This window comes from Monopterus albus, unplaced genomic scaffold, assembly GCF_001952655.1.
Source record: "Monopterus albus unplaced genomic scaffold, M_albus_1.0 scaffold175.1, whole genome shotgun sequence".
Taxonomy (NCBI): Eukaryota; Metazoa; Chordata; class Actinopteri; order Synbranchiformes; family Synbranchidae; genus Monopterus; species Monopterus albus.
The window spans coordinates 627,533-653,671 of NW_018128055.1; the positions used below are offsets into that span (position 1 = coordinate 627,533).

At 41.6% G+C, this 26,139-nt stretch overlaps 4 protein-coding genes across 7 annotated transcripts; all 4 read left to right on the forward strand.

Moving 5' to 3' along the window:
* The first annotated feature begins 290 nt into the window (after window positions 1-290).
* Window positions 291-4,314, forward strand: psme3 (proteasome activator subunit 3). The gene is made up of 10 exons (XM_020616502.1): window positions 291-476; window positions 1,250-1,282; window positions 1,618-1,680; window positions 1,766-1,870; window positions 1,972-2,020; window positions 2,270-2,388; window positions 2,847-2,983; window positions 3,143-3,197; window positions 3,470-3,556; window positions 3,651-4,314. The coding sequence occupies exons 1-10, from the start codon at window positions 435-437 to the stop codon at window positions 3,729-3,731; spliced, it is 771 nt and encodes a 256-aa protein (XP_020472158.1). The 5' UTR covers window positions 291-434; the 3' UTR covers window positions 3,732-4,314.
* Window positions 4,315-4,448: 134 nt separating this feature from the next.
* On the forward strand, window positions 4,449-15,872 carry nbr1a (NBR1 autophagy cargo receptor a). 2 transcript variants are annotated; one of them, XM_020616500.1, is made up of 22 exons: window positions 4,449-4,707; window positions 5,055-5,117; window positions 5,237-5,255; window positions 5,855-5,877; window positions 6,344-6,526; window positions 6,708-6,785; window positions 6,904-7,127; window positions 7,422-7,541; window positions 7,772-8,071; window positions 8,407-8,566; window positions 8,926-9,171; window positions 10,495-10,596; window positions 10,766-10,841; window positions 11,065-11,175; window positions 11,325-11,495; window positions 11,624-11,791; window positions 12,030-12,154; window positions 12,507-12,922; window positions 13,275-13,360; window positions 13,532-13,619; window positions 13,842-13,941; window positions 14,379-15,872. In XM_020616500.1, the coding sequence occupies exons 1-22, from the start codon at window positions 4,606-4,608 to the stop codon at window positions 14,565-14,567; spliced, it is 3,150 nt and encodes a 1,049-aa protein (XP_020472156.1). In that variant the 5' UTR covers window positions 4,449-4,605; the 3' UTR covers window positions 14,568-15,872. The 2 variants fall into 2 exon arrangements, with proteins under 2 accessions (XP_020472156.1, XP_020472157.1); XM_020616501.1 differs by lacking the exons at window positions 4,449-4,707; window positions 5,237-5,255 and having other exon boundaries at window positions 5,075-5,117.
* Window positions 15,873-16,651: 779 nt separating this feature from the next.
* On the forward strand, window positions 16,652-22,456 carry tmem106a (transmembrane protein 106A). 3 transcript variants are annotated; one of them, XM_020616503.1, is made up of 8 exons: window positions 16,655-17,065; window positions 18,498-18,686; window positions 19,011-19,074; window positions 19,745-19,898; window positions 20,279-20,419; window positions 20,500-20,543; window positions 20,664-20,717; window positions 22,026-22,456. In XM_020616503.1, exons 2-8 carry the CDS (start codon window positions 18,521-18,523, stop codon window positions 22,132-22,134), a joined length of 732 nt encoding a protein of 243 aa, XP_020472159.1. In that variant the 5' UTR covers window positions 16,655-17,065; window positions 18,498-18,520; the 3' UTR covers window positions 22,135-22,456. The 3 variants fall into 3 exon arrangements, with proteins under 3 accessions (XP_020472162.1, XP_020472159.1, XP_020472161.1); XM_020616505.1 differs by lacking the exon at window positions 16,655-17,065 and adding an exon at window positions 17,096-17,203; XM_020616506.1 differs by lacking the exon at window positions 20,500-20,543 and having other exon boundaries at window positions 16,652-17,065; window positions 20,279-20,433.
* Window positions 22,457-23,373: 917 nt separating this feature from the next.
* On the forward strand, window positions 23,374-25,500 carry arl4d (ADP-ribosylation factor-like 4D). The gene is made up of 2 exons (XM_020616507.1): window positions 23,374-23,476; window positions 24,257-25,500. The coding sequence occupies exon 2, from the start codon at window positions 24,334-24,336 to the stop codon at window positions 24,937-24,939; it is 606 nt and encodes a 201-aa protein (XP_020472163.1). The 5' UTR covers window positions 23,374-23,476; window positions 24,257-24,333; the 3' UTR covers window positions 24,940-25,500.
* The last annotated feature ends 639 nt before the right edge of the window (window positions 25,501-26,139 follow it).

Consider the following 26,139-nt stretch of genomic DNA (forward strand, 5'->3'; position numbering starts at 1 on the left):
CTATTTTTGGCTTTATTACATACAAGCGTCTCCCTTTATTTTCCGTAGCCCACTCTTGTTGCCGGTTATTTGTAGCCCACATCCACACTAGCGATTTCGCTTCTGATTTCGCTAATGGTATCTCCATTATCATGTCATCTTCCAAGCCCTCTTTTGCTTGTTTATCTGTTTCTTCGTTTCATTTTACACTCTTATAAACTGTATCAACAAGAATTAGACTATAATTCCCATGTTACTCAAGCTATATAATATACATTACATATGCTTTCTGCTTGTTCTCCACAGTGACGACCTGCGCATGCGTAGTCGAAACACCGGGACTGTCCCATGTTAATGTCGTCATTTTTAAGCTCATGCGAGTGTGGCTGACAAGCACAAGCCACACGTTTATTTGATGCTGTTGGGACAATCCTCCGTCTCTTTCATCCCATAAGATGTCTTCACTCCTCAAAGTGGACAATGCAATTAAAACCAAGGTAAGACTGTACTTTTTGAAACCCCAGTTAAGGGTTCTACGACGTGTTTTGTTGCCATTTGCTTGCTAGCGTGCTAGCCACATTTTGTGTCATGATGTGGGAGCTCTAATGGCAGGCTTATAGCTAGCGGTGGCTAGCCGGCTTGTTTGCCGTCTGTTACAGTACACATGGTAAATCATTCAATGGGTGCTAAGCTTTGTGAGCAGTAAGGGAGCATTTATGGTACAGCGCAGTGTGTATACATAACATCTATTTGTGATAGGCCACATGCTCAGAAGAAGGCCTTAGGTAGCATGTTGGCAAGCTCAATAAGCTGCCGCTGTCATACCGCGTCAGCTTACCTAACGTTACAGCTGTAACGTTAAGATAGCGTTCACCTCAGGGTTAATTTCAGATAGTTTTGTTTTACAGAATAGTGCTCCGCTCTTACACTGAACCCATGGCGGCAACTTGGGCCACAGTAAACACACTTTAGGTCTAAAGAAACATAGTAAGTGCCCTTATCGAGTAAGAATTTGCGTTTTATGGTTCAGCTATAGCATATGGTGTGTTTCAGCCAAGAATGACTACCAACTGGGCTCACTACTTTATTCCTAAGTAAAGTAGTGTTATCACAAAAAGACATTAAGTGTAATTTCAGAACATGCAAGGTAGTTGCACAGGATTTAGGGAAACTTTGTGGCAGCAGGGTACATGTTCAGAGGGTGGTCAGTGCAAGCCCTTAAAATGTTAATCTGGCCATGGTCTGATTTTTGACTCTTATGTATTTGCAGGTTGATGCTTTCAGGGAACGTATCACTGCAGAAGTAAGTATGGGTTAACTTGTTTTAAAAGAAAGTGTTTGAGGACTGTTATATACACACACACCCTTGTGTTCAGCAGTTACCGAGTCCCTACATAGATTTAGATTAATTTCAAGGAGACTGGCCCTAATACCTAACCAAAGCTGACAGTTGGACTAACTTTACACTTTGTTTTCATAAAATTTGACAAACTACATTGTGGGGACCAGCCTCTGGTGCCGATCCTCATGAATCTAGTGTGCTCCCAATTTTTGGCCCCCACAAGTATAAGACCACACACAGAGTTATCAAAACAGTTTGTTTCAAGCATAATGAAAATGAGCTTCTTTTTTTTTCAGGCAGAGGATCTAGTTGCAAATTTTTTCCCGAAGAAATTGCTGGAACTTGATAACTTCCTTAAGGTCAGTTACATGTTTATTCAGCTAAATACAGTCACACAGTGTTAGAAAGGAAGTAGTCCATTTATTATTCTTTGCTGTTTCTCAGGACCCAATCTTAAACATCACCGAACTGAAGGAGATACACTCAGAGATAAACTTGACGGTACCAGACCCCATCTTGTTCTCAAATCTGCATGACGGACTAGAAGCGGTGAGCCTCCATTTGAATTAAATCCTGAATGCTTATAATAATTACTGCATGCAGAGCAGAGGTAAGAATTGGTGCCTGGTTTTGTTTTATCCGTTTCACAGCAAAATGCCAAAAAGAGAAAGCTTGAGGATGGAGGTGCTGAGGACATGGGTGAGTGTAATCATATCGGTCACCTTGTAGGTACAGTAGGTATTTAGTGTAATCATATTGGTCACCTTGTAGGTACAGTAGGTATTTAAGTATCAAAGTCAAGAATATTTGAAGCAGGCTCCCTGTGTTTGGATATGAGTAATGCCACGACAATGTGTCAGTCCATATTATGAGAGCAAGTTTTGTTTTTCTTCTATTAGTTTGAAACATAATTCTCTTAACCTTCTTTTTCTTCTTCCTCTCTAACAGTGACTGGCACTAAGGTCTTCGTCATGCCTGGTGGGATGATGAAGAGCAACACAAACCTTGTTGATCTTATCGAGAAGGTCAAGCCAGAGATCAGGACACTTATAGAGAAGTGTAACACGGTAAGTAATGTCTCTGAGGTCTTTAACCACGGACCGTAGTAGTTTAGCTTTGTAAATGTCTGTTGCTTTCAGGTTTCAGTGTCAAGTCATGAACTGCTGGGCAGCAGCTGGAAATTAGTGTGAACTAATGAAGACTTTCTGATGAAACGTGGGAAAAGCAATTCAGGTTTAAGAGGAAAACAGTTCTCTTTATTTAGGAGGTTGAATGTTAAGTTTGTCTTATCCACTGAGACGTATTGCAGAAAGGTGAACTGTCAATATCACGTGTTTATCTGTTTTACAATTGTTTCCCACTTTCAAGCTCAAATATGATGATGCATGTGGAACACTGTTGCTAGAAAGATATCACATATGCTGATAGCTCCTTCCCACACAATTGCTGTATGTTTTGACTTGACTGCTAGTACACCAACTGTTGCATTCTCCTTTTTCTGAGCACCTTTTGTTTTATTCCTCAGGTCAAAATGTGGGTTCAGCTGCTCATCCCCAGGATAGAGGATGGCAACAACTTTGGAGTATCAATCCAGGAAGAAACAGTAGCTGAACTCAGAACAGTCGAAGGGGAGGCAGCATCTTACCTCGACCAGATATCAAGGTTTGTAGAAATTCTATTTAGCTGTACATGATGACATAAAACTGGTGCCAAATTAGGTCTCTTAGCAGCTGCAGTTGTTTCTGTTTTGTACTTGTCTGTGACTTTGGTTCAACAAATTTATCTATCAGTGCCCCAATTTTCTTTTTTCTTTACTTCCAGATATTACATCACAAGGGCAAAGCTGGTTTCTAAAATTGCAAAATATCCACATGTGGTAAGTAAATCAGTGTGGGGCTGTGTATTGGCAAGAATCTGGCAATACAATACGTATCACAATACAGGGGTTACGTTTCGATATATTGCAATACTGTAAACAAGGTGATATACAAGACCCATATAATGGAAAAATGAACTGTCTTTCCACTGTGACGTTTTGGATGAAAAACTATTGAACAGCCACTCTTTTCCCTGTGTGAGATGAGTCAGCTTGAATATTCAAGTGAAGATGTAGAATGAATACTAGTCATTCCAACTTTGTTTCATCAGGAGGACTATCGGCGCACAGTAACCGAGATTGATGAGAAGGAATACATCAGTCTGAAGATCATAGTTTCGGAGCTCAGAAATCAATACGTATGTCCTGATCTTTTTACTAACTTCTGTCCATTCAGGTTTATTTGGAGTCAACACAGCTGTTTAATGATTCTCCTGTTTGCTTTTTATTAAGGTAACGTTGCATGACATGATCCTGAAGAACATTGAGAAGATCAAGAGGCCTCGAAGCAGTAATGCTGATGCCTTGTACTGATGATCATCCAGCTGTCTCCGCCCCCAAGTCCCTGTTGAGTTGCAGTAGTCTGGCCCTAGTCCCTTCAGGACTACAGTGAGACATTCGCCTATGTCTATACAATCAACACTCAACATAGCTTCCATAGACTGAAAGAACGCTTTGTGCTTTTGTTTTAATTGTAAAATATTTTTGTTTTAAACACTTTGAAGACATAATTGTTCTCTGAAAACTAGGAGATGGATCATAGATACCAAAAACTATGTATTTTTTAATTAAACATTTTGTCCTCAGATCCTGATGAAATTGCTTCATTTGTAGCTATTAAGAAAAATTCTGTGGCTTGTTTTGTACCCACTGCTTCAGTGAATGTTATTTTTTTTTTATTTGTGTTATTGGACTATTGATGCATCTTCTGGAGGACAGTTTATAGAAGATGCAACACAAGGTGTTTTTTTTCCCTCAATGTTACACATTATAGTCGTAAATATAAACATTAAGCACGTTTTAGGTCCATAGACATTGATTTTCAGTGAAAATTCATGTCACAGCATCCCTTATGTTGAGGCTTTGATTCAACTGAATAAAATCTTTTTTGATAAAAGTTTTTTTTGGTATGGTTATGTTTACAAAAACGCTTATTGGATAAAGATTTGTGGAGTTCTATGCACATATCCTAGACACACACAGTAGGTTTGTTTGTATTGACTGTACAGAAGGGGCGCTAATGCAACAGTCACTGGATGCCAACACGCCAAAAACCAGCAGAAGAAGAAGCAGAAACGTCATCGTATTTTTCTAGACGATGTAAACAAGAGACGATCGAGGGCAACGGGGATGAAATAGGCCAGTGTCACCGCAAGTGATAGCCACTATCTGTTGCTAAACGGTTGACATGGGGCTCCCCGTTACTATTAAAGTCAATTTCCGGGGGAATGTGAAGAGGTTTCTGGCTCAGGAATTGGACAAACTGGAGTGGGAGTCCGTTGAAGCCTGGGTAAGATGCTAGCTAAGTGTGCTGGCTCAACGCTGGCGCAGTTTGGTGAAAAGCAGGCCCGGGCTTGGCCTAGACACGTCAACAACAGACTTGAAGGACAGTCCGTAATGTTTTACGAAATGTGTACAGAGGTGGTTATTATTAAGCCAGCCGGAATATTATAAAGTTTGCAAGAAAAGGCGAATCTGCTCGGTTTACTTTACTGCATTTGTAAACACAGCGCAGTAGCTAATTAGCTGTAGGGGTAACGTCACTTATCTCTGCCATTTATTGTTTTCATGGTTGAGAAAGAAGTATAGATGTCATAACGTGATGTTTGCTACGTGTGCTTTTAAATTATATTTCAGATCAAAGCATCATTCGGGATCAACCACTTTCAAGTCAAATACTTTGATGAGGACAATGAAGAGGTAGAACATATATCAATGTTTGCACTGCTGTAGTGTTTTACATTCATTGCACAATAATAATGTTTTGTTTGGGCGTATGTTCATGGATTTATTCTGATCTCATTCACTCCTTATTTCAGATTTGCATTAACAGTCAAGGTGAGAAAAACGTGTGTGTGTCTGTATTTTATGAGAAGTGATCTGCCTTCAAAGTGAAGCAGGTTGTTAAAATACTAACGTGGGTTTATTGGGCTTTAATAACAGGTTAAATCTGTAACTACACTGTATATATATATATATTTGTGTATTAGAGCTGCAACAGTTAGTTGATTCATATATTAGTCAATCAACGGAAAATTAATTGATTTTCAAGTAAAACTGCCAAACACGTGGTGGTTCCAATGTCTCAAATGTGAGAATTTACTGTTTCTCTTCATCTTAAATGACAGTAAGCTGGATGTCGTTCAGGTGATTGGTTGGTCAAAAGATTCTGAAGATGTCACCTTGGGTTTTTATTTTATTTTATACATTTTCTTGACAAAATAGTTTCATTGAGAAAATCATTTGCACATTAATTGATAATGAAAATAATGTATTTGTTGTAGCTCTAATTCAGATAATTTAATAATAGTTTGAGTAATTTTTCAAGTGCAAATGCTAAATGTGACCTTGTTCCAATGTCTTTGATTTACATCAATGTAGATTGAACATCTTTGGGTTTTGTCCAAACCACTTATTGTCAATTTGTTTTGTTTCAGATGAGTATGAAGAAGCCATGAAGGTACTGCACTGGTGTTGGATTTCCATACAATAGTGAAGACAGGATTCAATTTAACAGCACCTAACACAACTCTTAGTCATTGCAGTGGAATAAGTGCAGAGATCATGTGGAACTTAAAGGATTTTAATTCTTACTTGACTGCTGTTCTCTATGTGCATAATAAAATATGACAGGGCCTCATGCATCATATAGACAGGAGTACTGTGTGACCATATTTAAGACATAAACACATTACAAATATGCACTTGTTCTAGTGTAGCAGGTTTCACATAGTTACAGAACAAATTAAAGAAGTTAATCAGCGCTACGCTGTCTTGACATATTGAATCCTAAACAGCTTATTTTATAAAAAGGCAAGTGATAGTTTTACTGTATGTTGAGTTGAGTATGTCATGTGTTATTTGCATTTTACATATTTTTGTGTCAGCCTCCAGTGTCATGTGTTTGCAACTTCTTTTCCATACAGAGTGCAGAGAAACAGGGGAACCAGTTGCACATGAATGTGTACAAGATGAAAGGGCAGGCCTGTGGAGGTCCGCTGAAGGCAGAGGTGAAGGAGCTCAAAGGAGACCTCCGACCGGCCCCTCCTTATCCATCAAGGGTCAAAACAGTGGACAAAGGCACACAGGTCACCCCAGAGCGAGAAGCTGTAAGGAAGCACATGGATTCTCCTGTTCATCTCATTTCTTCTCCTTGTAGAGTCTCATGTGCGGTGTTTTACAGTTTGTGGTGTTGATGGAACCACCATTATAGGAAATCAGTTTGTGCCTAATTACTTCAGTCAAGCTCATCTGAGATATTTTACACAGTTAAAAATTATTTTTATACAGGTCGCCGTAAAGGACAACAAAGGGACCAAACCAGAAGATGAGCCCCCTCCCATGTGGTTCAGATCATACATGGAGAAGGTAAGGGTTTCATGGTAACATCATCACCTTCGACCTTTTATGTCTGATGTATGATTCATGTTGAAGTCTTTAAATAAAGACTGCTCTTCTAACAAAAATCGAACTTTTTATTTCTTAGTTTAAGGACGAGGTGGTGAAAGAGGTAGTTGAAAGGATGTGCAGTGACTTTTCCGGCCAGTGTTGTACCCACAAATCCCCCGATAGGCCCCATGAGGGCAGTGGGGCCAGTGGCGGTCCTATGGGGTCTAGGCCGGGCCCCTCCACCTTGAATGGATCTCTTGGCTACACTCCAAACTGCAGCAGCTGCAATAAACTCACCTCTGAAGGGGCCTACAAGTGCAGGTAGGCTTGGAAAAAAAATACGAGGTAATACTGTGTTAGAGAGGGCAGATAAACTTCCAAATGCAGAATTTGATTGATTAAACCTTGCACACATTTGCAAGTTTCAGAGAGAGCTTCACCTGATGTGATGCTGACAGTGATGATGCTTGGAGCATGTCACAATTGCTTTTATCAGTTTGTCTTTTACACCTTTTATGTGTTTTGTCTACAACCTGCTTTTTTCTGTGTGTTCAGTGCTTTGTAACAGCTTTATGAGTGTCCATATTGACATTCTCGGTGGTATTTCCCTGCCAGTGTGTGCCCGTCCTGCATCCTGTGTGAGATGTGCAGACATAGCCATGACCCTAGCCACAGCCTTGTGAGAACCAAGACACCTCTCTCCATCCCGGAACATGGCATGTCAGGAGAGTTAAGGTAAACCCCCAAGACTGAGGATAAGACTTCCTTCTTCTTGGGACAACTAGTTGTTTTTACTTACAACAGTGCCATCGCTTCTTCTACCTTACTGGAGGAAAAACAAAAATATAAATTACAAAGTGTTTTAGCAGCTATGACTGTAATCATCAATTTCAGTGTGTTTTGTTCTTGGAAAATAAACATTTGATAGTCAACAAATAGGTGTTCCTGATGACATTTCAAACCAGGTTCCCAAGGCGAGGAGACAGGACAGTACGCAAGGCCGAGCGACAGCGCCTCAAAGCAGAAAGGAGGCAGCTAAGAGCCGAAGTGAAAGAAATCAAGAAGAAACTGAGACTGGAGAAGAGGGGGCAACAGTGGAGCGGGCCCTCTACCTCAGGCAGAGCCACCCTGACAAACATGGCCTCCGCGTCCACCCAGGTCCCAGCCCTGCCCCTCCCTGCTGCCTCAGAAACAGCCTCAGGTCCAGCCCCAGCCCAAGGTCCCGTCTCTGCCCCGGCCCCTGATCCCCAGACCTCCAGTCCAGAGTAAGCGCCACCTCGGAGGGCGTCCGACAGTGCTGGGTACCTCGAACCCAGCATGGATGCAAAAAAGTCTTTTTTTCCAAGAAAGCAAATCAAAATATGCCATCTTTGTAAATCTAGTCTGTATGAGTGTATCGCTGGCTGCTCTGGGGTGGTGGAAAATGTTGGAACTACCTCAGTGTGAAAACTGCTGCTGCTTCATAGATTTTCTAAGAAAAATGCTTTTGAGCTGCAAAAAAATCTGGGGTCCTGCTTTTTTGATTCGTAGAGAGCAAAAGAGATGGGTATTATAAGAAACCAGGGCTATTTTCAACAATGCTCTGTACACTTGAAACTAGGGGTCCCGGGGTCTCACACACGTCCTTGGTGCCCACTATGGCTGCCTTGTTTCTGGATGAAAATCTGCCTGACGGCACCCGTCTGGAGCCTGATACCAAGTTCGTCAAATACTGGAAGATGAGGAACTCGGGCACTATCAGCTGGACCTCAGAGACTAAGGTCCCCCTCCCACCTGCCGAGAGGACAGGCTCCACTTTCTGTTTGCCCCCCAGCTTCACTTCCACTTTGAGTCCCCACTCAGCTCATTAATTCTTCTTATCCCCTAACACAGCTAAGATTTCTTACCCAGCCTAATACAACTAATGTCCTTCTGTCTGAGAGGTTTATTATTTGAATTCAGTTGAATGTGTGTGCTTCAAGTTTTTAAGTCGTTGTCAGTGATAGAGTGTGAGTGTGTGTGTTCCTCTTGAGCCTGTGTATTTTTCTGTTGTGTGACTTTGGTTGCATGCTCTTGTCTTTGTGCTTTTTCGCATGTGTATTCCTATTTGTGTTTTGTGTATGTGTGTGCGTGCACACAGCTAGTGTTCATGTGGGGAAACCTCGACCTGGCATCAGAGAAGAGGGAGGTGCCGGCGCCCTTGCTGCTGCCCGGGCAAGTAGGAGTGGTCAGTGTGGCCTTTGTCGCTCCTATGATGGAGGGGACGTACACCTCCCACTGGCGGCTGGCACACTGCGGGTGTCAGTTTGGCCCGCGTATCTGGTGCAGCATCGTGGTTGACCCCGATGACAGCCGCAACACACTCGGGCACCAGAGCAAACGACTGGCAAGTCTGCAAACCAGTGACACTCTGTGCAGCTCCATGTTCAGTACTGTGCACAAGTTTAAGACACTAAAACCAAAGAGCGACACTTTCAAAAATGATGGTGTGATTGGTTTTATTTAACAGTTAATGTAAAAAAAAGTGCAGTAAATGTAAAACTCAAGCCAGTATTCGCTTTTAAGCCCCCCTTAACAAGTACGTTTTCCTAGGGAGACTCTTGCACAGTGTTTCTATGTATTTGGCAGGAAAGTTGTTCCAGCATCTCAGATAAGCTGCCACTGATGCTCTGCGGGTTCAGGCTGTCCCAGTGTCTTCTGTCTCTTCATGTAGCCCCAGACTGACTCCATGATGTTGAGATCAGTCGCCTCTCTGGCAGCCACACCATCTGTCTCTGAACATAGTTCTTCAGGACTCTGGCTGGATGTTTGGGCTCATTGTTGTGCTGCAGAATTAATTCTGGACCAGTCGGACGCCTCCTTGGCCATAATGTGTGATCAATAAGAATCTAAATATCTAAGTTCCTGAAACTTTTGCACAGTACTGCCCATGTCATTATTCAAGACCCATTATTCAAAGATGTATCTAAATTATAGGGATGAAATGATTCTTTGATTATTGATTAGCTGATTGATGGAAAACTCAGCAGCAGCAATTTCGTTTTTAATTGATTAATTGTTAATCATTTTTCAAGGACAAATCCTGAGCACTCCCTGGTTCTTGGTCTAAAATGTGAAGATTTGCTGCTGCTGTGTAAGATGACAGCTTGGGCTTTAGGAAATTGTGATGTGCATTTTTGTAGTTGTCCAACATTTTGTACACTCGGCTATTAATCAAAAACTAACAGGTTTATCGATAATGAAAATAATGATTAGTTGCAGCAGTAAAGTTAGTTATGAACATGGCAGTATAAGATGGTACACTGAGATCTGTAGGTCTTTCTGTCACTGCAGTATGTGTTAGCCCGGTTTCCAGGATAATAGAACAATGTTATCAACAAGTGGTTTTTGTATAAAAACAGACAACACTGGAATCTCTGGACACTCTCCTTAAAAACTGTGTATGTCTTTTTTATCCTGTTCTTTTTGCTGTTTGTTGTCACAGTCTGGATACACAGGGCTCTTTGAGATTAGGTCAGAAGCTGCATAAATCCAGAGTAAGGTCAGAATCTCGATTTAAAAAGTAGTAGAACACGAGTATCTACTTCGGTAGTGTTTGGATAACAGGTCACCTCAGATATCTTAAATCCCGGTAGTAGTAATTTGAAGTGGGAAATCTCCCAATCTTATTTTAATAATAATACTGATGCTGCTGTTGTTTGTGCTTCAGAATGAGCATGTGAGGTCCAAGGACTGCCGCTGCGCTGACTTGTCTGTAGACGACACCCATGATGACTACTACTTCCCCTCAGTCGAGCTGCTGACCGCACAGGTGCCCTCTCGAAGCTCGGTCATCCAGTGACCAAAATCGTGATTTAAAGTAGCTTCTGTCAATTCTGCTTTTGTACTGCTTGACGTTGAAAACAGACTACATGGTACATTTCAACAAAACGGTGAAAATGGTGTGAAATACTTTATTTTGGACTCTGCTTTGTTTTTAGGATTTGCTGTCATTTGAGTTGCTGGATATAAATATTGTGCAGGAGCTGGAGAAAGTTCCTAACAACACTCCTGTGGGTAAGCAAAGTGTGCTGCTTTAAACACTATTGAGACAGTTAATCTTGTCTGCTTGGTAATGTCCTTCCTTCCCTTCTTCCAAAATCTCATTGACTTTGACAGAAAAAAAACTCTTTCCAAACCTTATTTTGTCTAAGAACTATCTTGCACGTGCAATAATTTTTTATTTGAACATTAACACTTGAGTATGTAAACTGCGTTGTTTGCTCTGCCTAATGTGTAGATTTGACACCCTGCATATCCCCCCTGCCCCATGATGCACCAGTGCTGGAGAAAGGCACCACTTCGCAGATAAAAGAAGTCACAGAAGTCACAGGGGTCAGGAAACTTTTTGGTAAGATTACTTGAGCATTAGAAGGCTTCGTGGTGTGTGTAAATGCAACTTAAGTTTAAAAAAAAAAAAAACTCAGTCAACAGATGCAAAATATAGATTTGTGTGTGGCGTGAAGAAATGCTGAGCCATCTGTCCTATATTTTAATCAGGAATGAATCTGCATCAGCAGAGGGAGCTGTTGGCGCCTGTGGCTCCAGAGGAGGAGAGGGAGGAGGAGATCAGTGGTGCTCAGTTCCTCTGTGAGACGGTGATCCGCTCGCTCGCCTTGGAGGAAGCCCCCGACCACAGACCTCTGCGCAGAGCCCCGCACAAACCACAGGGTGAGGAGCCTCTGTTCCTCCTTTGGACCTCTTACAGAATCATCTAGCAAACAGTACATTTGATTTTTATTTAGAGCCATCGTGCACACTCAGACCTTGTTTTTATTTTCTTTTGTAAAATGTTTCAGTTGTTTCACGGTGTCCCAGCTCTTGTCTCGAGAGAGCAGCGGAGGCTGAGAAGACAGTTGGGGCACAAGAAGCAACTGAGCAGCTCGGTGTTCTCAGACTCAAGAGTTTAGCTGTGCCTCCCAGCACAGGTCTCAACCAGATCACCCAGGAGGAGGCGACAAGGCCAGGTTAGATATCAACCTGGAGGATTCTGTTTATTGTGCCTCTGATATGTCGTAAATTTGGTCTCATTCATTTTTTGTGTTGTCTTTCTCTGTGAGTACCTGGAAACATTTAAAAACCACAAGCACTTCTTTGAATATCGTAAAACATTTGTGATCACGGTTCCAGGTCTTATCTTCATAGTAATTCATTAACGGAGTCTCAACTGCAATATGTCACTGGGTTTTTCTTTTTTAATTTAAGTTCTTCTGCTGGAGCCAGTGGATGAAAACCTGCACACCATTTCACATCCTGGTCATGAGGACGAAGAGGTCGTGGTCTTGAAAGAGAAAGCAGAACTTGGACAAAAAGGAGAAGACTGGGATGACGTGAGATTTCAACCTTTTTACACAAGCACAAAGTGGATCTTAAGTGATTTTCATTCTTAAAGGGAAGACAACACCATGCACAGGAGCTGACATGAGATACTGTGATTTGTTTTACCTGTAGCTTATTCAGTGAGTTCAGTTTCATAATATGACAGATACACTCAGGGTGGTAGTAGGGCTGCACGATAAATCGTTTTATGAGTGTGATTTAAATCCCTGTGTGATCTCGGTCTCATGTGACGACGACTCTGCCGTGTCTAAATCATGTTAACAAAACAATTACCGTGCAGCCGTAGGTGGTATATTTGAAGAAATTGTCCATCCTCCACCACCCACCCCCACCCCATCTCAGGTGAGCAGCCAGACCTCATCAGTCTCCTCCAGTGATGATTACATCATCGTCCTCCCAGACTGCTTTGACACCAGCCGTCCTCTGGGGGAGTCCATGTACAGCTCCGCTGTGTCTCAGCCAGACACTGGTGCTGCTGTGACCCCGGCCGACCAAGACCTACAGCAGGAGGAACAATATGAGTCCGAGCCAGGCGGGGCGGTACCTCAGAGAGAGAGACAGGAGCAGATAGAGGCGGTCGCTGCAGAGGAGTCTCCTGTCAACACGTGGCTTTCACCTGTCCCTCCCATCCACAGCAGTGTGAACCAGATGCTGTGCGCCTCCCAAAACCTGGATGCTGTGACGCTCATTCCTGAAGTGGTGCAACCACCAGTCCTGCCGGCCCCCCCGGCGCCACCACCAACCCTCTACTCGCCCAGGTTAGCTGGAGGCTCAGACCCTGTGTAGGTCAGAAATATGTTGTTGTCCATGTCTGAAAACAGATAGAGCCATTACAGATATGTGTGTTTTGTGTTCATTCTTTAGTTTGAGGGTTTTATGTCATTTTTATAATAAAATATTGTGAGTTCATAAGAATGAGAAGATATTTCCTTTTGAAAACAAATCAAAAACATTGAAACAACAGAGGTTTAGACTTTTTTTAACAGGATTTTTCATTATGGATATTTTTCACTTGGTTTTTAACAAATACCAATATAGCATCTATCTAGTTTATTAAATATTCTACAACTGCTCATGTTTTAACTCTTGTTTATTTATTGTGTGTTTCAGGTCTGAGGCACTGTACCTGGCTGAGGACCCAAGTCCCCCAGCCTGTGAACCATATGAGCCACACCAGCCGAGGGTCCATCTAAATGGTGAGTTTCTCTGTCAGCATTATTGTTGTGGTACATTTTTGCCCTTTGTGGCCAAACCAGGAAGTAAGACAGCATTCACACTTTCAGGATTAGTTGCTTCAGCAGAAGGCGCTGCTCTCATATTATGTGTGTTTGCATGTGTTGTTATTTTCTTCTTTATCTGTTCGGCAGTATCATCTGGTCTGTCCAGATCAGCAGGCTCAGCATCCAGTGCCTTTGAGACATACAACCCCAGACCCAGCAACGCACTGCAGCCAAGGTGCAACACAGTAGAATAGTGCATTTATCAGCCTTCATCTTTTTTTGATCTCATAAACTTTAACAAAGAATGACTCTGTATAATCAGTGACAGGATCCTGAAGTGGTGTCTTCAGATGTTTTCATTTGTTTTTTTGTGAAAATGAAGCAAACTGAAAAACATAGTTCCATGTAATACTGAGATATATGTCCCAGTGTAACCACAGCACTGTGTTTGCATCAGGGGCCAAGGAGGCATCACTGAGGGACTTGTCAAGGGGGCGCTTTCTGTGGCAGCGTCCGCGTATAAGGCTCTCTTCACTGGACCAAACTGCTCAGTACAGGTACATCACACAACAAAGAGTCAATGACAGATAGTCAGTGTCAAGTGTAGGCACCTGAGAACAGTGAAACTATGCACCAACCCATCAGAACAGAAACGTCTTAAGTAGAGATGCGCTGGTCAGCAGGCGGAGATTGGAAATGGCCGGTTTTCAACGTGATCGGCCTTAACCAGCGACCGGCCGATCACTTAGATTTCCGTTTCTGTGCTGCTCAGATTTAGAGGCATGACACTCATGCACACAGTGACCCAGACCAAAAGTGTAGCATGTGCAACCGTGCAGTAGAATGAAATTGGAATCGACAGGTCAGACTAAAAAAATCGAAATCGGCCAAGAAAATTGCAATCGGTGCATTTCTAGTCTTGAGACAGATTCAGCTCCAGTAACATTCGCCCTCATCTCACCACCTCTTAACTCGTTGTCCTCCTCCCGTCCAGCGAGGCATCGACCCGGCCACCAGACAGGACCCCTCCCTGATGGCCATGCTGCTGGAGATGGGCTTCAGAGACCAACGGCTCAACCAGCGGCTGCTGAGGAAGCACAGCTACAGCCTGCTGCACACCGTCAACGAGCTGGTGCAGATGGCCGAAGACAGCCAGAAGAAAGCTGTCCACCCTCATCACTGAGGGAGGGAAAGCTGTGAACACACCTGTGAGGCTGCAAAGAGTCCCAGCACGAAGTTTGACTTTTAAACATAATGCATAGAGAATACTTTGATTCTGACCTGTGTTCGGCTCAGCAGTTCCAGTGTCTTGATTTATTTTGAGTTAACTGAAGTAGATGCAAAGACCTATTTATGATTCATGCAACTGATTTTTCAAAGGGTGGATAGTTTATATGGACCAGTAGGACAGTGTCACTAAAATATATGTAAGAAAAAAACAGAACAATGAAATAGGAGTATTTGTCTTGAACACAGTTGATTGGAGAGAAATTCTCCTGCCTTTGCCTTTAATTTAGCTTCAGCAATCTGGTGAAATTAACCATATATACACACTTGTGAATCATTATTGCCATGCCATGTTTACTTGTGGTGGTCAGAAGAAGCAGGAGATGTAGTTTTGACAGGGCAGAAGTGTGTATTTCAGCTTTTCATCGTGGTGTTTGGAGCCACTTCCTCGGGGGTTTCTTTTGACAAGGCTCAGCTCGATTCTTCTCACAGATAGAGCAGTGAAAATTAATATTGTTGAAAGTCATATAAGATGGAAATGTTCTGAAAAGCCAGCTGTCATTTAATACGATGCTACATGGATATTCTGGGTGTTCAGGGTCAGCAGTGCAGTAGTAGGAGCTACAAACTTTCTGATTTATTGTAGTGAAATCTGCCTACTCAGTGCAATTTATTTCTGTGTCAGAGTACTGTTATTTTAGATGTTGACATGTGGAATGTACACAGAACAGACCGCTGTTCAGACTGATGTTTTCTACTGCTTATTAGAGGACATCTGCACAACAGTAGAGGCTTTAGAGATGAGTCGCGTTCTTGTGGTCTTAGCACAGTCGCAGTGGAAAACGTCCGCTTTGCGTCGTCTTAACACCCTCACCTGCATTTTCACGTGTACTCGTTCAACTGACAACTAAGAACTTAGCAGCAATCCTCTAACAACACATTCCTCAGTCTCTGAGTGGAACTATGTTTTGTTCATTACATTGCCTTTATGACAGATGATTTTATTGAAATACACAAGATAATTTGAGATTGTTGGAGGTGTGTGTAGGTTGAAGTAAATGTGTGTCTTCATTTTGTTGAATTCTTCCTCTATGTGTGTGGTTGATGTGTCAGCAACCATATTACGTTGATGATTGTCCATGTTTTAAGAAATCATGCTCTGAATATATCTACTCTGCTCGTCAAATTGTTCCTCTGCCACAGAGTGTGCACATTAAATACCCTTCTACTGTCAGTCCGCCAATAAACTACTTGCACATCTTTCTTCTGATGTTTATTTCACCCATAGAGCTTCTCACTTTTGCAGGTGTTACTTTTAATCTGTTCCCCTCTGTACATCACAGTATTTTCCTCCTTTGCTCCAGACAGTCTTAATTTTTATAGTATGCCCACTAGAGATTGTCGTACTTGAATCCATCCACGTGATTTGCTGAAACTAGTGGTGCTTCTTGGTGTTCAGGAATAATGTATTTGGTAAATCCCAGTTGTATAATATTATCATTTCTTGTTTCTCGCTTGATCCAGAAGTAATTTTGGTCAGCCATCTTGAAGGAAAGATTATTCCTGCTCTAAGGAACGAGGAGAGGAGGCATGAGCAAGGATACAAGAGACCGTTTTTTTTTTTTTTTTGCATTAGTCTTATGGACCAACACGCCCCTTGATCTGAAAAATCAGTTGGTAATGGAACAGATCAGATGAAGGATCAGAAGAAAGGACATCTCACATCTGTGGATAAATCTCAATTCCCTTAATTGCATCCACATTTTACTCACTTGCATCTTGTCCTTGCTTTCCAGGTAAAAAAAAAATGTGAGGAGAGATGAAAGATGCTGCAAGCATCCTCACTCCTGTCTCCTCAGTCCTCTGATATAAGAACTTTGGGGCATCCTCAATCCTTGCTCAACCAGAATGTCTTCAAGTGTTAAAATAAGAATAAGATCAAATATGGGAATTGGTATTTACGCTGTGTAAAGGTCTTCTTGCATCTTTTCCTAGCGTCTTACGGGACTATGTCACCACGAAAAGAACGCAAGTGAGGGAAATGTGTTTAACCCAAGGTGAGGGGTTGGTGCCAAAAGATATGCCCCACCCCAACGGCCCCAGAACAGATTAATCCGGCCATGCTGAACTTGCATCTGAAATGAGATTTACCTGTCATGTTTCCCATGCAGATAAATGTCAGTTTTGGTGGTTTATGTTTCCTGAGCATGTGTTCCAACGTTGCCAAAGAGAGGAAAGTTCATAAAAAGCAGCCCATGTGATCAGGCGGCAGTCACGGACCTGTCGTGCTCAGAAGAAGGAAGTGTTCCTCCCCCTGGGTTTGTTTTTATTCAGGGACTTTAAGTCTAGTTTCTCGGCAGCTTTTAAAACGTGGATTGTAAAAGGCAGCGGTGTGGAGTTTTGCGTCTTCGCACTGGCTGATATTTGAGGTGTAAAGTGGGGTCGCACCAAGAGGTAAGTGCGCAAGAAGCATCTGTTCATCTGCTGCCAGCTGAGCCAGTGCAGGGGGCTCGCCCCCATATGTATTGACGACAGGCCATATTTTACTGCGTTTAGCATCAGCACAAGTCTTAAAAGCCTCAAAATGCCTGAGTAAGTCTACTCCGAGTGATGTTAAAAACACCCCAGTTGCCATTGAGGAGAAAGTAGTGGAATTTTAAGTTTCGTTACTTAACCTAGAGAAGCTAAAGAGTTCAAACATTCAAGTTTTCTTTATTTGTGAAAACAGAAAAAATTCACTTTGCATCAGACCAGGTACAGATCTGAATCACTGTTTTATCTGCTCTTTTCACAAATTGTACACCAGAAATTTGGTGGGAATAAAGGGTTTTAAGCTGGACATTGGCTAATTATTGTTGTTTGGATGGAAAAAAGGCAGAGAAGTCACCGTTTTTCATAATTAAAAATTTGTTAAATAGAAACATGGGTTGAAAAAGCAGGAAGTCTTTAAATAGAATATCTAACCAACAAACCAGTTTAGTTTCCTCTTAGAAGGTGTGGGTATTTGTTGAGATCAACTTTCAGAATTAACCTGTCACAGCTGATTTGCCTGCATGAATGGGAGACATGCATTTATTGTGTTTATGTCCTTGTATTGAGCGTAGGTGTAGATGACAAAGCGCAAAACAAACTGATCGATTAATAACCAGATTTGTTTCTAGGTGATGGTAAAATTCACTCAACATGTTTTAAAACAGCTCTAGTTCAGGTTTCACACAGTTTGTGCAGCAGATGTCACTGTAAAAGCAGAAGGATTCAGTTATTCAATACTGTAGATAACCAGGAATAGCTCATTACTGTATGGTTGTATGACACTGCAGGTCAAACTCCTTCTGTCAACAGGAGATGGGTCAGTGTGGAATGACTTTTGACTCATAAAAGCCATGCACTGCTGCTAGTCTGGGTCACGGGAAGCTTCAGCAGCTCCTCTTCACATCAAGACAAGTTTTGGAGCAGATTTCTGCAACAAAAATATTAAAAAAAAAAAAAAAACCTGCCTACTGTAGCTCTAAGTTTAAGAACTGATTTTCAGTGTTGCTTAGATAATCTGAAAGTGAGGAAATGACTCCTGCAGTTTGAGAAAATCTACAACAAGCATCACTTTTCTAGCTTTCACAACAGTTGTCACACACTTGTCATGCCAGATAAAGAACCATAAAGTAACGTGACTGCTCACGGCCTGGCGTGGGCCACAAGAGGGAGCTTTTATTGGTCATTTAAAGGTTTGTGAGAAGTGATGGATGTGACTGTGACGGTCTCTATCACCAGATCATCTGAGGAAGGACGACAAAAATGGGACCACTGCATCGGGTTTACATTCTCTGAATGAGTCGTGAGTTTCAGGTGCATTTTCTAGTCACTTGTGTCTCTTGTTTCTCTTCTTTAGACGTTCTCTTTGAGTAAAGTGTCATGGTTACAATTGGGAGAAGCGGTGAAATCGGAGAGGGCCGGGATCTGACAGAAGGGATGGAGAAGGTGAGGACACTGAGGCAGTTTCCTCTGTATGGTTCCAGAAACGAACACTCAGCAGGAGACACCTGCCCCACCTGTCACGGCACCGGAAAACTTCCCAGAGGTTGGTTTTCTGCCACGAAAAATCTGTTTGCAAATGTGTGTGTGACACATTGTGGGTGATTATGACTGTAGCATATTCATGGTTTTTCTCTTTTAGTTTATAAATTGAATTCAACCTTTGAGCTTCCATTTGTTAACTGAGACCATGTCACACCTTCCTTGTCCTCTTAGCTGTTTTGTGCCAACAATAGTTGAACTAGGCTCAACTGAAAGATGACAACAGTGTGTGTGCAGTTGACTCTGTTTGGCCACTTTCACATCATCTTTGTGGTAAAATCATCGCTGGTAGGACGCAGCTATTTCCTTCTCTCTTTTGTATTTGCAGGTCACGAAGACCAGCTTGTCGCTGTGATACTGTGCAACGATGTGAGGCTGAAGCCCAGACGCACGTAAGGAATATGTGTGTGTAGTGATGGAAAGTGACTAAGTACATTTACTTACTCTAAGTGCTGTACTTATTTACAAATATCATATTCTTAATTATTTTAAATTTCAGAAGGGAATACTGTTTTATTTGCTCCCCTGCATTAATTTGACAACTTTAGCTACTTTTTCAAATGATGATAAAATATGATGCAGTGCTAAACTACTTAGCTGAATATATAGTTCAAATTAGCTCCGCCTCCTCCAAGTACAACAGCAAACCACAACATAGAAATGAAAGCATCAATAACAATGATCCAGTAATATTACATATAATAAATATTGTGACTGTTTTACTCTTGACAGCTAAATAGAATTTGCTATCAATATTTTATAAGTGACTTTTTCATTGTAGGACATTTGCATGTAATGAGGTTATGTTTGTTTGTGTGTGTGTGTGTGTGTGTGTGTGTGTGTGTGTGTGCATGCACGAGCAGTAGTTTTGAAATTGTGAGCAACAGGACCACATCTACGTATGTTCAGATGTGCACTGCTTAAATATAGGAACAAGACACTGAAATGTTTTTTTATGCAACATTAGTCTGAGCATGTTTTTGTCTTCACATGCACATGAATGTGTTTGTTATTGTTATTTATTTAGTATGAACAATTTTGTATGCTTGTTTTGCTTTTCAGGAAACTGTACGTGTGTGCCTCCATGGCTGCATGTCTCTTCATTTGCTGTCTGATCCTCTTCTTCTTATTCCCCCGGAGTGTCACCCTGACGCCTGCGTCTGTGCTGTCGGTCATGGTCTACTTCACCCCCACCACAGTTGAAATGAAGGTCACGGTAAGTCACAGGAACGCTCAAGAGTGCACCCAGTTTCATGTAAATCTGAATCCAAATCACATTAGTCAGCGAGATGTGCAGGGATTGTATGGTGACATGCAGCAACCAAATAAGCTGCAGTACATTATTCACCCCTACGAAACCAATCTGCCAATTCAAATATAGTACATTTACATGCACTGAGTTTTAAGTGATTTCCACTGCTCTGTGTGAACTGACTGAACCACAGTCTTTTTATTGTACGCGTCAAAGCCGCAGGAACCTTCTGAACTGCATTCACATGACAGACTGTGGCTGTGTGCAGGACAAAGGTCCCTGAGACTCTGTAATGATAGTTAGGTGTGTAGGTTGCACCTGACCGGCTGTGTTTCCTCCTCTAGAATCTCATCAACATCTCCAATGAGAATTTTGTCCCGGTTCAGATTGTCGAGTTTGACATTCAGTGGCTGATGCTTCACGTAGTCGAGGGTAAGACCAAGATCACCAACATGACGGCCATCCGGTCCCGCTCACAGAAGTCGGTGAGTTTTTCAAGGTGATTCACATCAAGATACAGTATAATGCAAATATATACTTATGTGTCTGTCTTTAACTTTTGCAGTACACCATTCAGAGTGACCTGACTATTACTGATCCAGGTTTAAAGTAAGATTAACATAAATCTGAACACATCAGTTTCTATAAGAGATACTGCTGGTCCATCATTACTGCTCACATGTCTGCGTTCAGCAACAGTCCACACGTCATCTGCTTCATCTCTTTCAGCATTTACTGCAAGTCGAGCTCTATCAAGATTCACACGCTGTATGTGGAGCTGCAGTAAGTGTCACAAACCCACAAGGTGTTAAAGGCATCACCGTGTGCAGTGCAGCGTTATAAACCACAATCAGAGAAGAGCTTGTATTAAGAAATGGGTCTTACTCCTCGTGTCTTTAAAACTGAAATCTTCCTTTAACACACCGTAAAAAGACATGATAATACAGACATGCAACGGTTCAGTTCTGCTTTTAGAATTCAGTGAACAAAAATAGATTATAACCACATAAAGCCACTGGCTTTTTTGTTTTCATGCCTGCTTTCTACTAATGCAAAGAAAACACTTTTGGTTTCAACCTGCTGCTCTGTGCCTCAAAAGAACTTCCTCCAGTGGGTCACATTTGAACTCAAGATGCAAATAAATGACAGCAAACCTTACCTGAGACTGGCCAGGCTAAGGTTTTTGCTGCCAGCTCACCTACTGAACGAAGTTTTACATCAACTCAGATGCTTTTGTTCAAAGCAAAGTACTTATTAATATCAGAACTGACGGTGTGTGTGTGTGTGTTGCGCTGTTTAACTGACCAGAAGCTTTAGTAAACAGATGATTATTTACATCAGACTGTCTTGAACCTACATAGCGCAAACCAGCCACAATATAGTTTCCTGCTTTTACATTGCAAAGAATACATTACAGTATTTGCCATGTTCTGACTTTGCTGTACTCTGTACTTTATGTTCACCAGCTATTTGATAACTATGGGTAAATCCCAATTCCCTTATTTGTGTTCACATTTCCCTTCACATACCTTGTCCTTGTCACTTTTCCTTGTCAGAGGAACTGAGGAAACACATTTTAACTGACATAAAACATCCTTTATGTGAAGTATCCAATCACGGATAGATTTCCTGTGAAGGGGCGTGTCGATTTGTAAGAAACATCTATGAAGGATCCTCGGTTATAGTTCCTCCAGGCAGCCTCCTCTGTCCTCCGAGCAGAAAAAAGAGCTTTGGGACGTCATTCAATATGACAGACTGGAGCAAGGGATAATCATGTAAGGGAATTGGGATTTACCCTGTCAGTTTGCTGTTTCGTGTTGAGAAGGCAGTGTACAATGGGATTATCAGAGCTTTTTGTTTTGTTGTTGCTGTAAACAGCCGTCTGCTAGAAACAATGTGATGAGATTACAGTTTGAGAGTCAGAAAACCAAACCAAAAAACACTCTCTAGATTTTTTTTGGCAAACTATTTAGCTGCTGTGCGGTGACTCTATTACACAGTTATCTGAATTATTGATGATTGCATCTTTAAAACCCTATTGTGCATGTTCTGGCACCTTCTGCCTCTCATACAGTTTTCTTTATTCCCCAGAATGACCATGAATATTTCCTATCTCTCTCACACGGAGCAGCTCTCTCTGGACACTTATGAGTTTATTGACTGTGGCGCCAACTCAACAGTCCCACATCCTGTGTGGTGATGAAATTGAAATGAAAAACACCAAAGCATCAGTGTGACATAAAGAATGCTCTGCCTGTGTCATACTATGGTCTTATCTCTTGTACGAGATGTAAATGGGTGATTGATAACTGGTGAAAATGCATCTATTCTGTATGTTGTTTTAACATACCTTATGACTGATCAGTCACCTTGAGGTTCTAATTTAAAAATGTATTACAGGTAACTGGTCTCATAGAATTATGTGAAACAGGCACAATTTCAGAAATGCAAAATGTGAGAACTGAATGTAAATGTAAACATCAGTTTTGCAATGTTGCACTTTATTAAACTGTAGCATTTAAGGTTGTGTTAAATGTATTTTCAGGGAGTTTACTGGTACATTTTATACACTGTTTGACAATCTTTCAATTAGCACAGTATATAGTATCCTCTATGCTAAGTTATTGTCCTTGTGTTATGATAGTAATGAATTAATAATTACTGCAATTCCCCTCAGGTGTCCAGTAGCAGAGCCTTTTTCTGCTGACTGGAGTAAGGCTAAAACTACAGTATGTAGCTTTTTCAAATATTTTTGCTGTAGAAATCTGCTCCAATACGTGTATGAATGTGGAGAGGTGCTGTCATCGCCTCCTGTGACCCATTGAACATCACTGGCAGCAGTGCAGAGATATTAGCTTCTAAAAGGTTTTCAGCGGGATTTGCAGTTATTTGTACTTGATCAGTGAGTTTTGCTGCATTCTCATTTCTTGTAATTTCATAAGGACAAATATCTTTAGAGCTGGGCAGAGTGTGGTGGAGCGCAGCAGATGACAGTAGAGCATAGTGGAGCAGGGAGATAGTCCTGGGTGGTTTTATGCTTAAGTTGCATACTGTAGCTTTAACTTGTGTGATTACATCTAAACATTCTGTTGGTCCTCACTTACATTTAGTAGTATCTGACCATACATATGAGTTTTATTTGCTCCGGTTTGAGATGCCACATTTGTACTTTCTTTACAAAATTAGTCCATATAAAAATATAATAATCCAGTATTATAATCAGATAACATTTAACAAGGATACATTTTATTGATTGATCAGATCTACATGAGTTCAATCAATCTGCAGAAGTATCACCAGCTCAGTAAAACACTAAAATGCAGGTTATTCTGCGCTGCAGATTGCTCAGCAGCAACCACATGCAGTTCACTGCTGCACCAGAAGGAGGCGTGGCGTCTCCTTCCAGGTGAACGTGACGTCACCGGGGGGTTTAGGCGCTCGAGTCTCCCCCAGTGCTGCAGGAGCGGAGCAGAATGTGACAGCGCAGATATGGATGTGTGTATCGCTTGTGGATGATGAGGATTTCACCGCGCACTTAGAAGGTATGAAGGCTTTTGTTTGTGCACGGAGGAGGACGCTCTCATTGTGATTTCATTCAGGCTGCGTGAACTGAATGCATTTGTATTATTTTAGTAGTGCCGTTTAATTTGGTTGCGACCATCCTACAGGCTGTATCGGTAGAAGTTCTTCAATTTAGTACAATGCTAAAATCACACAGTAGATCTGGTAGATGGAGAGGTTTCTTGCCGGAGGGAAGGAAGACTAAGGTGAATTTTCAAATGCAATCAAGTAATGAAACATCGATTCATAACGGGGTAGTTGTTGAATCGCTTTCTTAGATGATGTAGAATTATGTTTGGTGCCATAAATAAATAATACCTATATGTAAACATGTAGCAGTAATCTGTCCATTGGCAGCTGTATCAGAATGTCAACAACATCCGGATTATTACAGTTGGCCATGACCCAGTGAATGTATGTTATCCATCCACTGCACTGAAATCAATCTGCCCCAATATAACAATATAAGGCTTTTATCTTTAGCGGTCTTAAGAGGATTAGATTTAGCAAATAAGAACCTAGATAACCACAGACACCCCTGAACTGTTGTTTGTCTCTGTAATGTGGCACTGAAACCTAAAGACATGTATTATTTTATATAATCAAAAGAAAATGGAAGTTTTAATTCAGTCAACTGAGGATAAATCTGAACACCTCAGGCTGGGATGTTGTGTTTTTTCTTTATTTCTCAGTCAACACTTTCCTTAGCATGTTTTCACTTCATTAAATGTTAACCTAGTCTCTCCTGTGTGTTTGATAAGGTCTCCAAAATCTTCAAAAGGACTAAAAGAGGAATCTGTCACTTCACCTAAGTAGGTGTGAATTGCTGGCTGGAATCATGGGGAACCAGCTGACTGATATTGCTTCTAACATGTCGTTCCTGCCAAACTTCCAGAGTCTGCACGTGGTGGTTATTGGGCTTGACTCAGCCGGTAAAACCTCTCTGCTCTACAGGCTCAAACTGAAGGAGTTTGTGAAAACAATCCCAACCAAGGGATTCAACACGGAGAAGATTAAGGTGGCGGTGGGAACATCCCGGTCCATAAACTTCCAGGTGTGGGATGTGGGAGGGCAGGAGAAGCTGCGTCCGCTGTGGAAGTCTTACACCCGGCGGACAGATGGGTTGGTGTTCGTGGTGGACTCTACAGAGGTGGAGCGCATGGAGGAGGCCAAAGTGGAGCTCCATAAGATCACTCGCACCTCAGAGAACCAGGGGGTCCCTGTGCTCATCCTTGCCAACAAACAGGACCTGAATTCTGCCTTGTCAGTCAGCGAGGTGGAGAAGCAGCTTTCTGTGCATGAACTGAGCATGTACACGCTGCATCACGTGCAGAGCTGCAGTGCTGTGGACGGTCAGGGACTCCAGCTGGGCCTGGAGAAACTGCATGAGATGATCCTGAAGAGGAAGAAGATGGTGAAGCACAACAAGAACAGAAAGAGATGAACTCTTGGTTCACACTGTGGGCATCAACTAAGGAGATTTTTCCACTGTTGAGACAAGCTTAATGGTCTCTTTTAATCGAAGAGCGATTTGTGCCAACAGAGCAACAATTATACGTGGCCTTGGGGTCAGGAGGAATGGATTTACTCATAATAATTCAAGTCGTATTGACATATTCTTTGTTCTGTGATGCAGCTGCCCTTGTTAATGGAAACCTTGTTAGCAGTTAGTCATTACTAAGTGCTTTTCTACACTTGTTGTAAGGAGGATTTCTAATAAGACTGTTAACTGTAGGACTAATATATGGAGACATTAACATCCACGTTGCAGATGCTTGAAGAAAAAATCTAGAATAAATTTGAAAATGTCATATTCCTTCAAAGCTTCTGCCTCACTCCACAGCTGGGTGCGTTCGACAACATGTGAATACTTTCCCAAAGTATTTATTCCACATTTTTTGTGTTTGTGATGGACAGTCCAGTGGTGACGGAGCACCAAATAATGTTTAATTTCACTGTAATGGAACAGTGATCCTAGGGTTCAGTTATAACAACAGTGTTCATACAAACTGTACATTTTTGTAACACTAAAGAGTTAATAAACTGAAGCACTGTACAGAATATTCACTGCTATTTTTCTGTCCTGTAGTTAACATAATTGAATGAATGAACATCCTGATGGTTTAGCCCAGGGTCCAAGAAATTGGTTAAGTTGTAATTATTTACCAAGACATTAATATAAGAAGTGCTTCAAGTTGCTATTATATATATTAGGATCATTCAGTATGTGCATGTGAAATGGTTTGCTTGTTGGGACAAACCCACAAAGGATTACAGCAGATGGACAAAGGTAGAAACAAGCTGGTGAACATAGTGGAGTATTTAACAGCTTAAGAGTTGGATATTTCCTTAGGAGTTGGTAGAGACCAAAACCAGAGCTAAAAGGACTGAATATTGAATTTAGAGAATGATAATGTTGCTTGGTATCTGTCAGATGTGTAAATACTGAAGGCAACTGTTCGCTTATCAATTTAATACGTGATAACCTATTAATGTTGTTTTCAAAGCTTGTTCCTGCTGCCCTCAAGTGGCCAAAACTGTTATTGCTGGTATTTGTGTGATTTGAAATAAGTAATTTATTGGCTCATACGATGATCTTTGTCCAGATTTTGAAGGCTTGAGCTGTGACCCTCTCCCCTGTTAC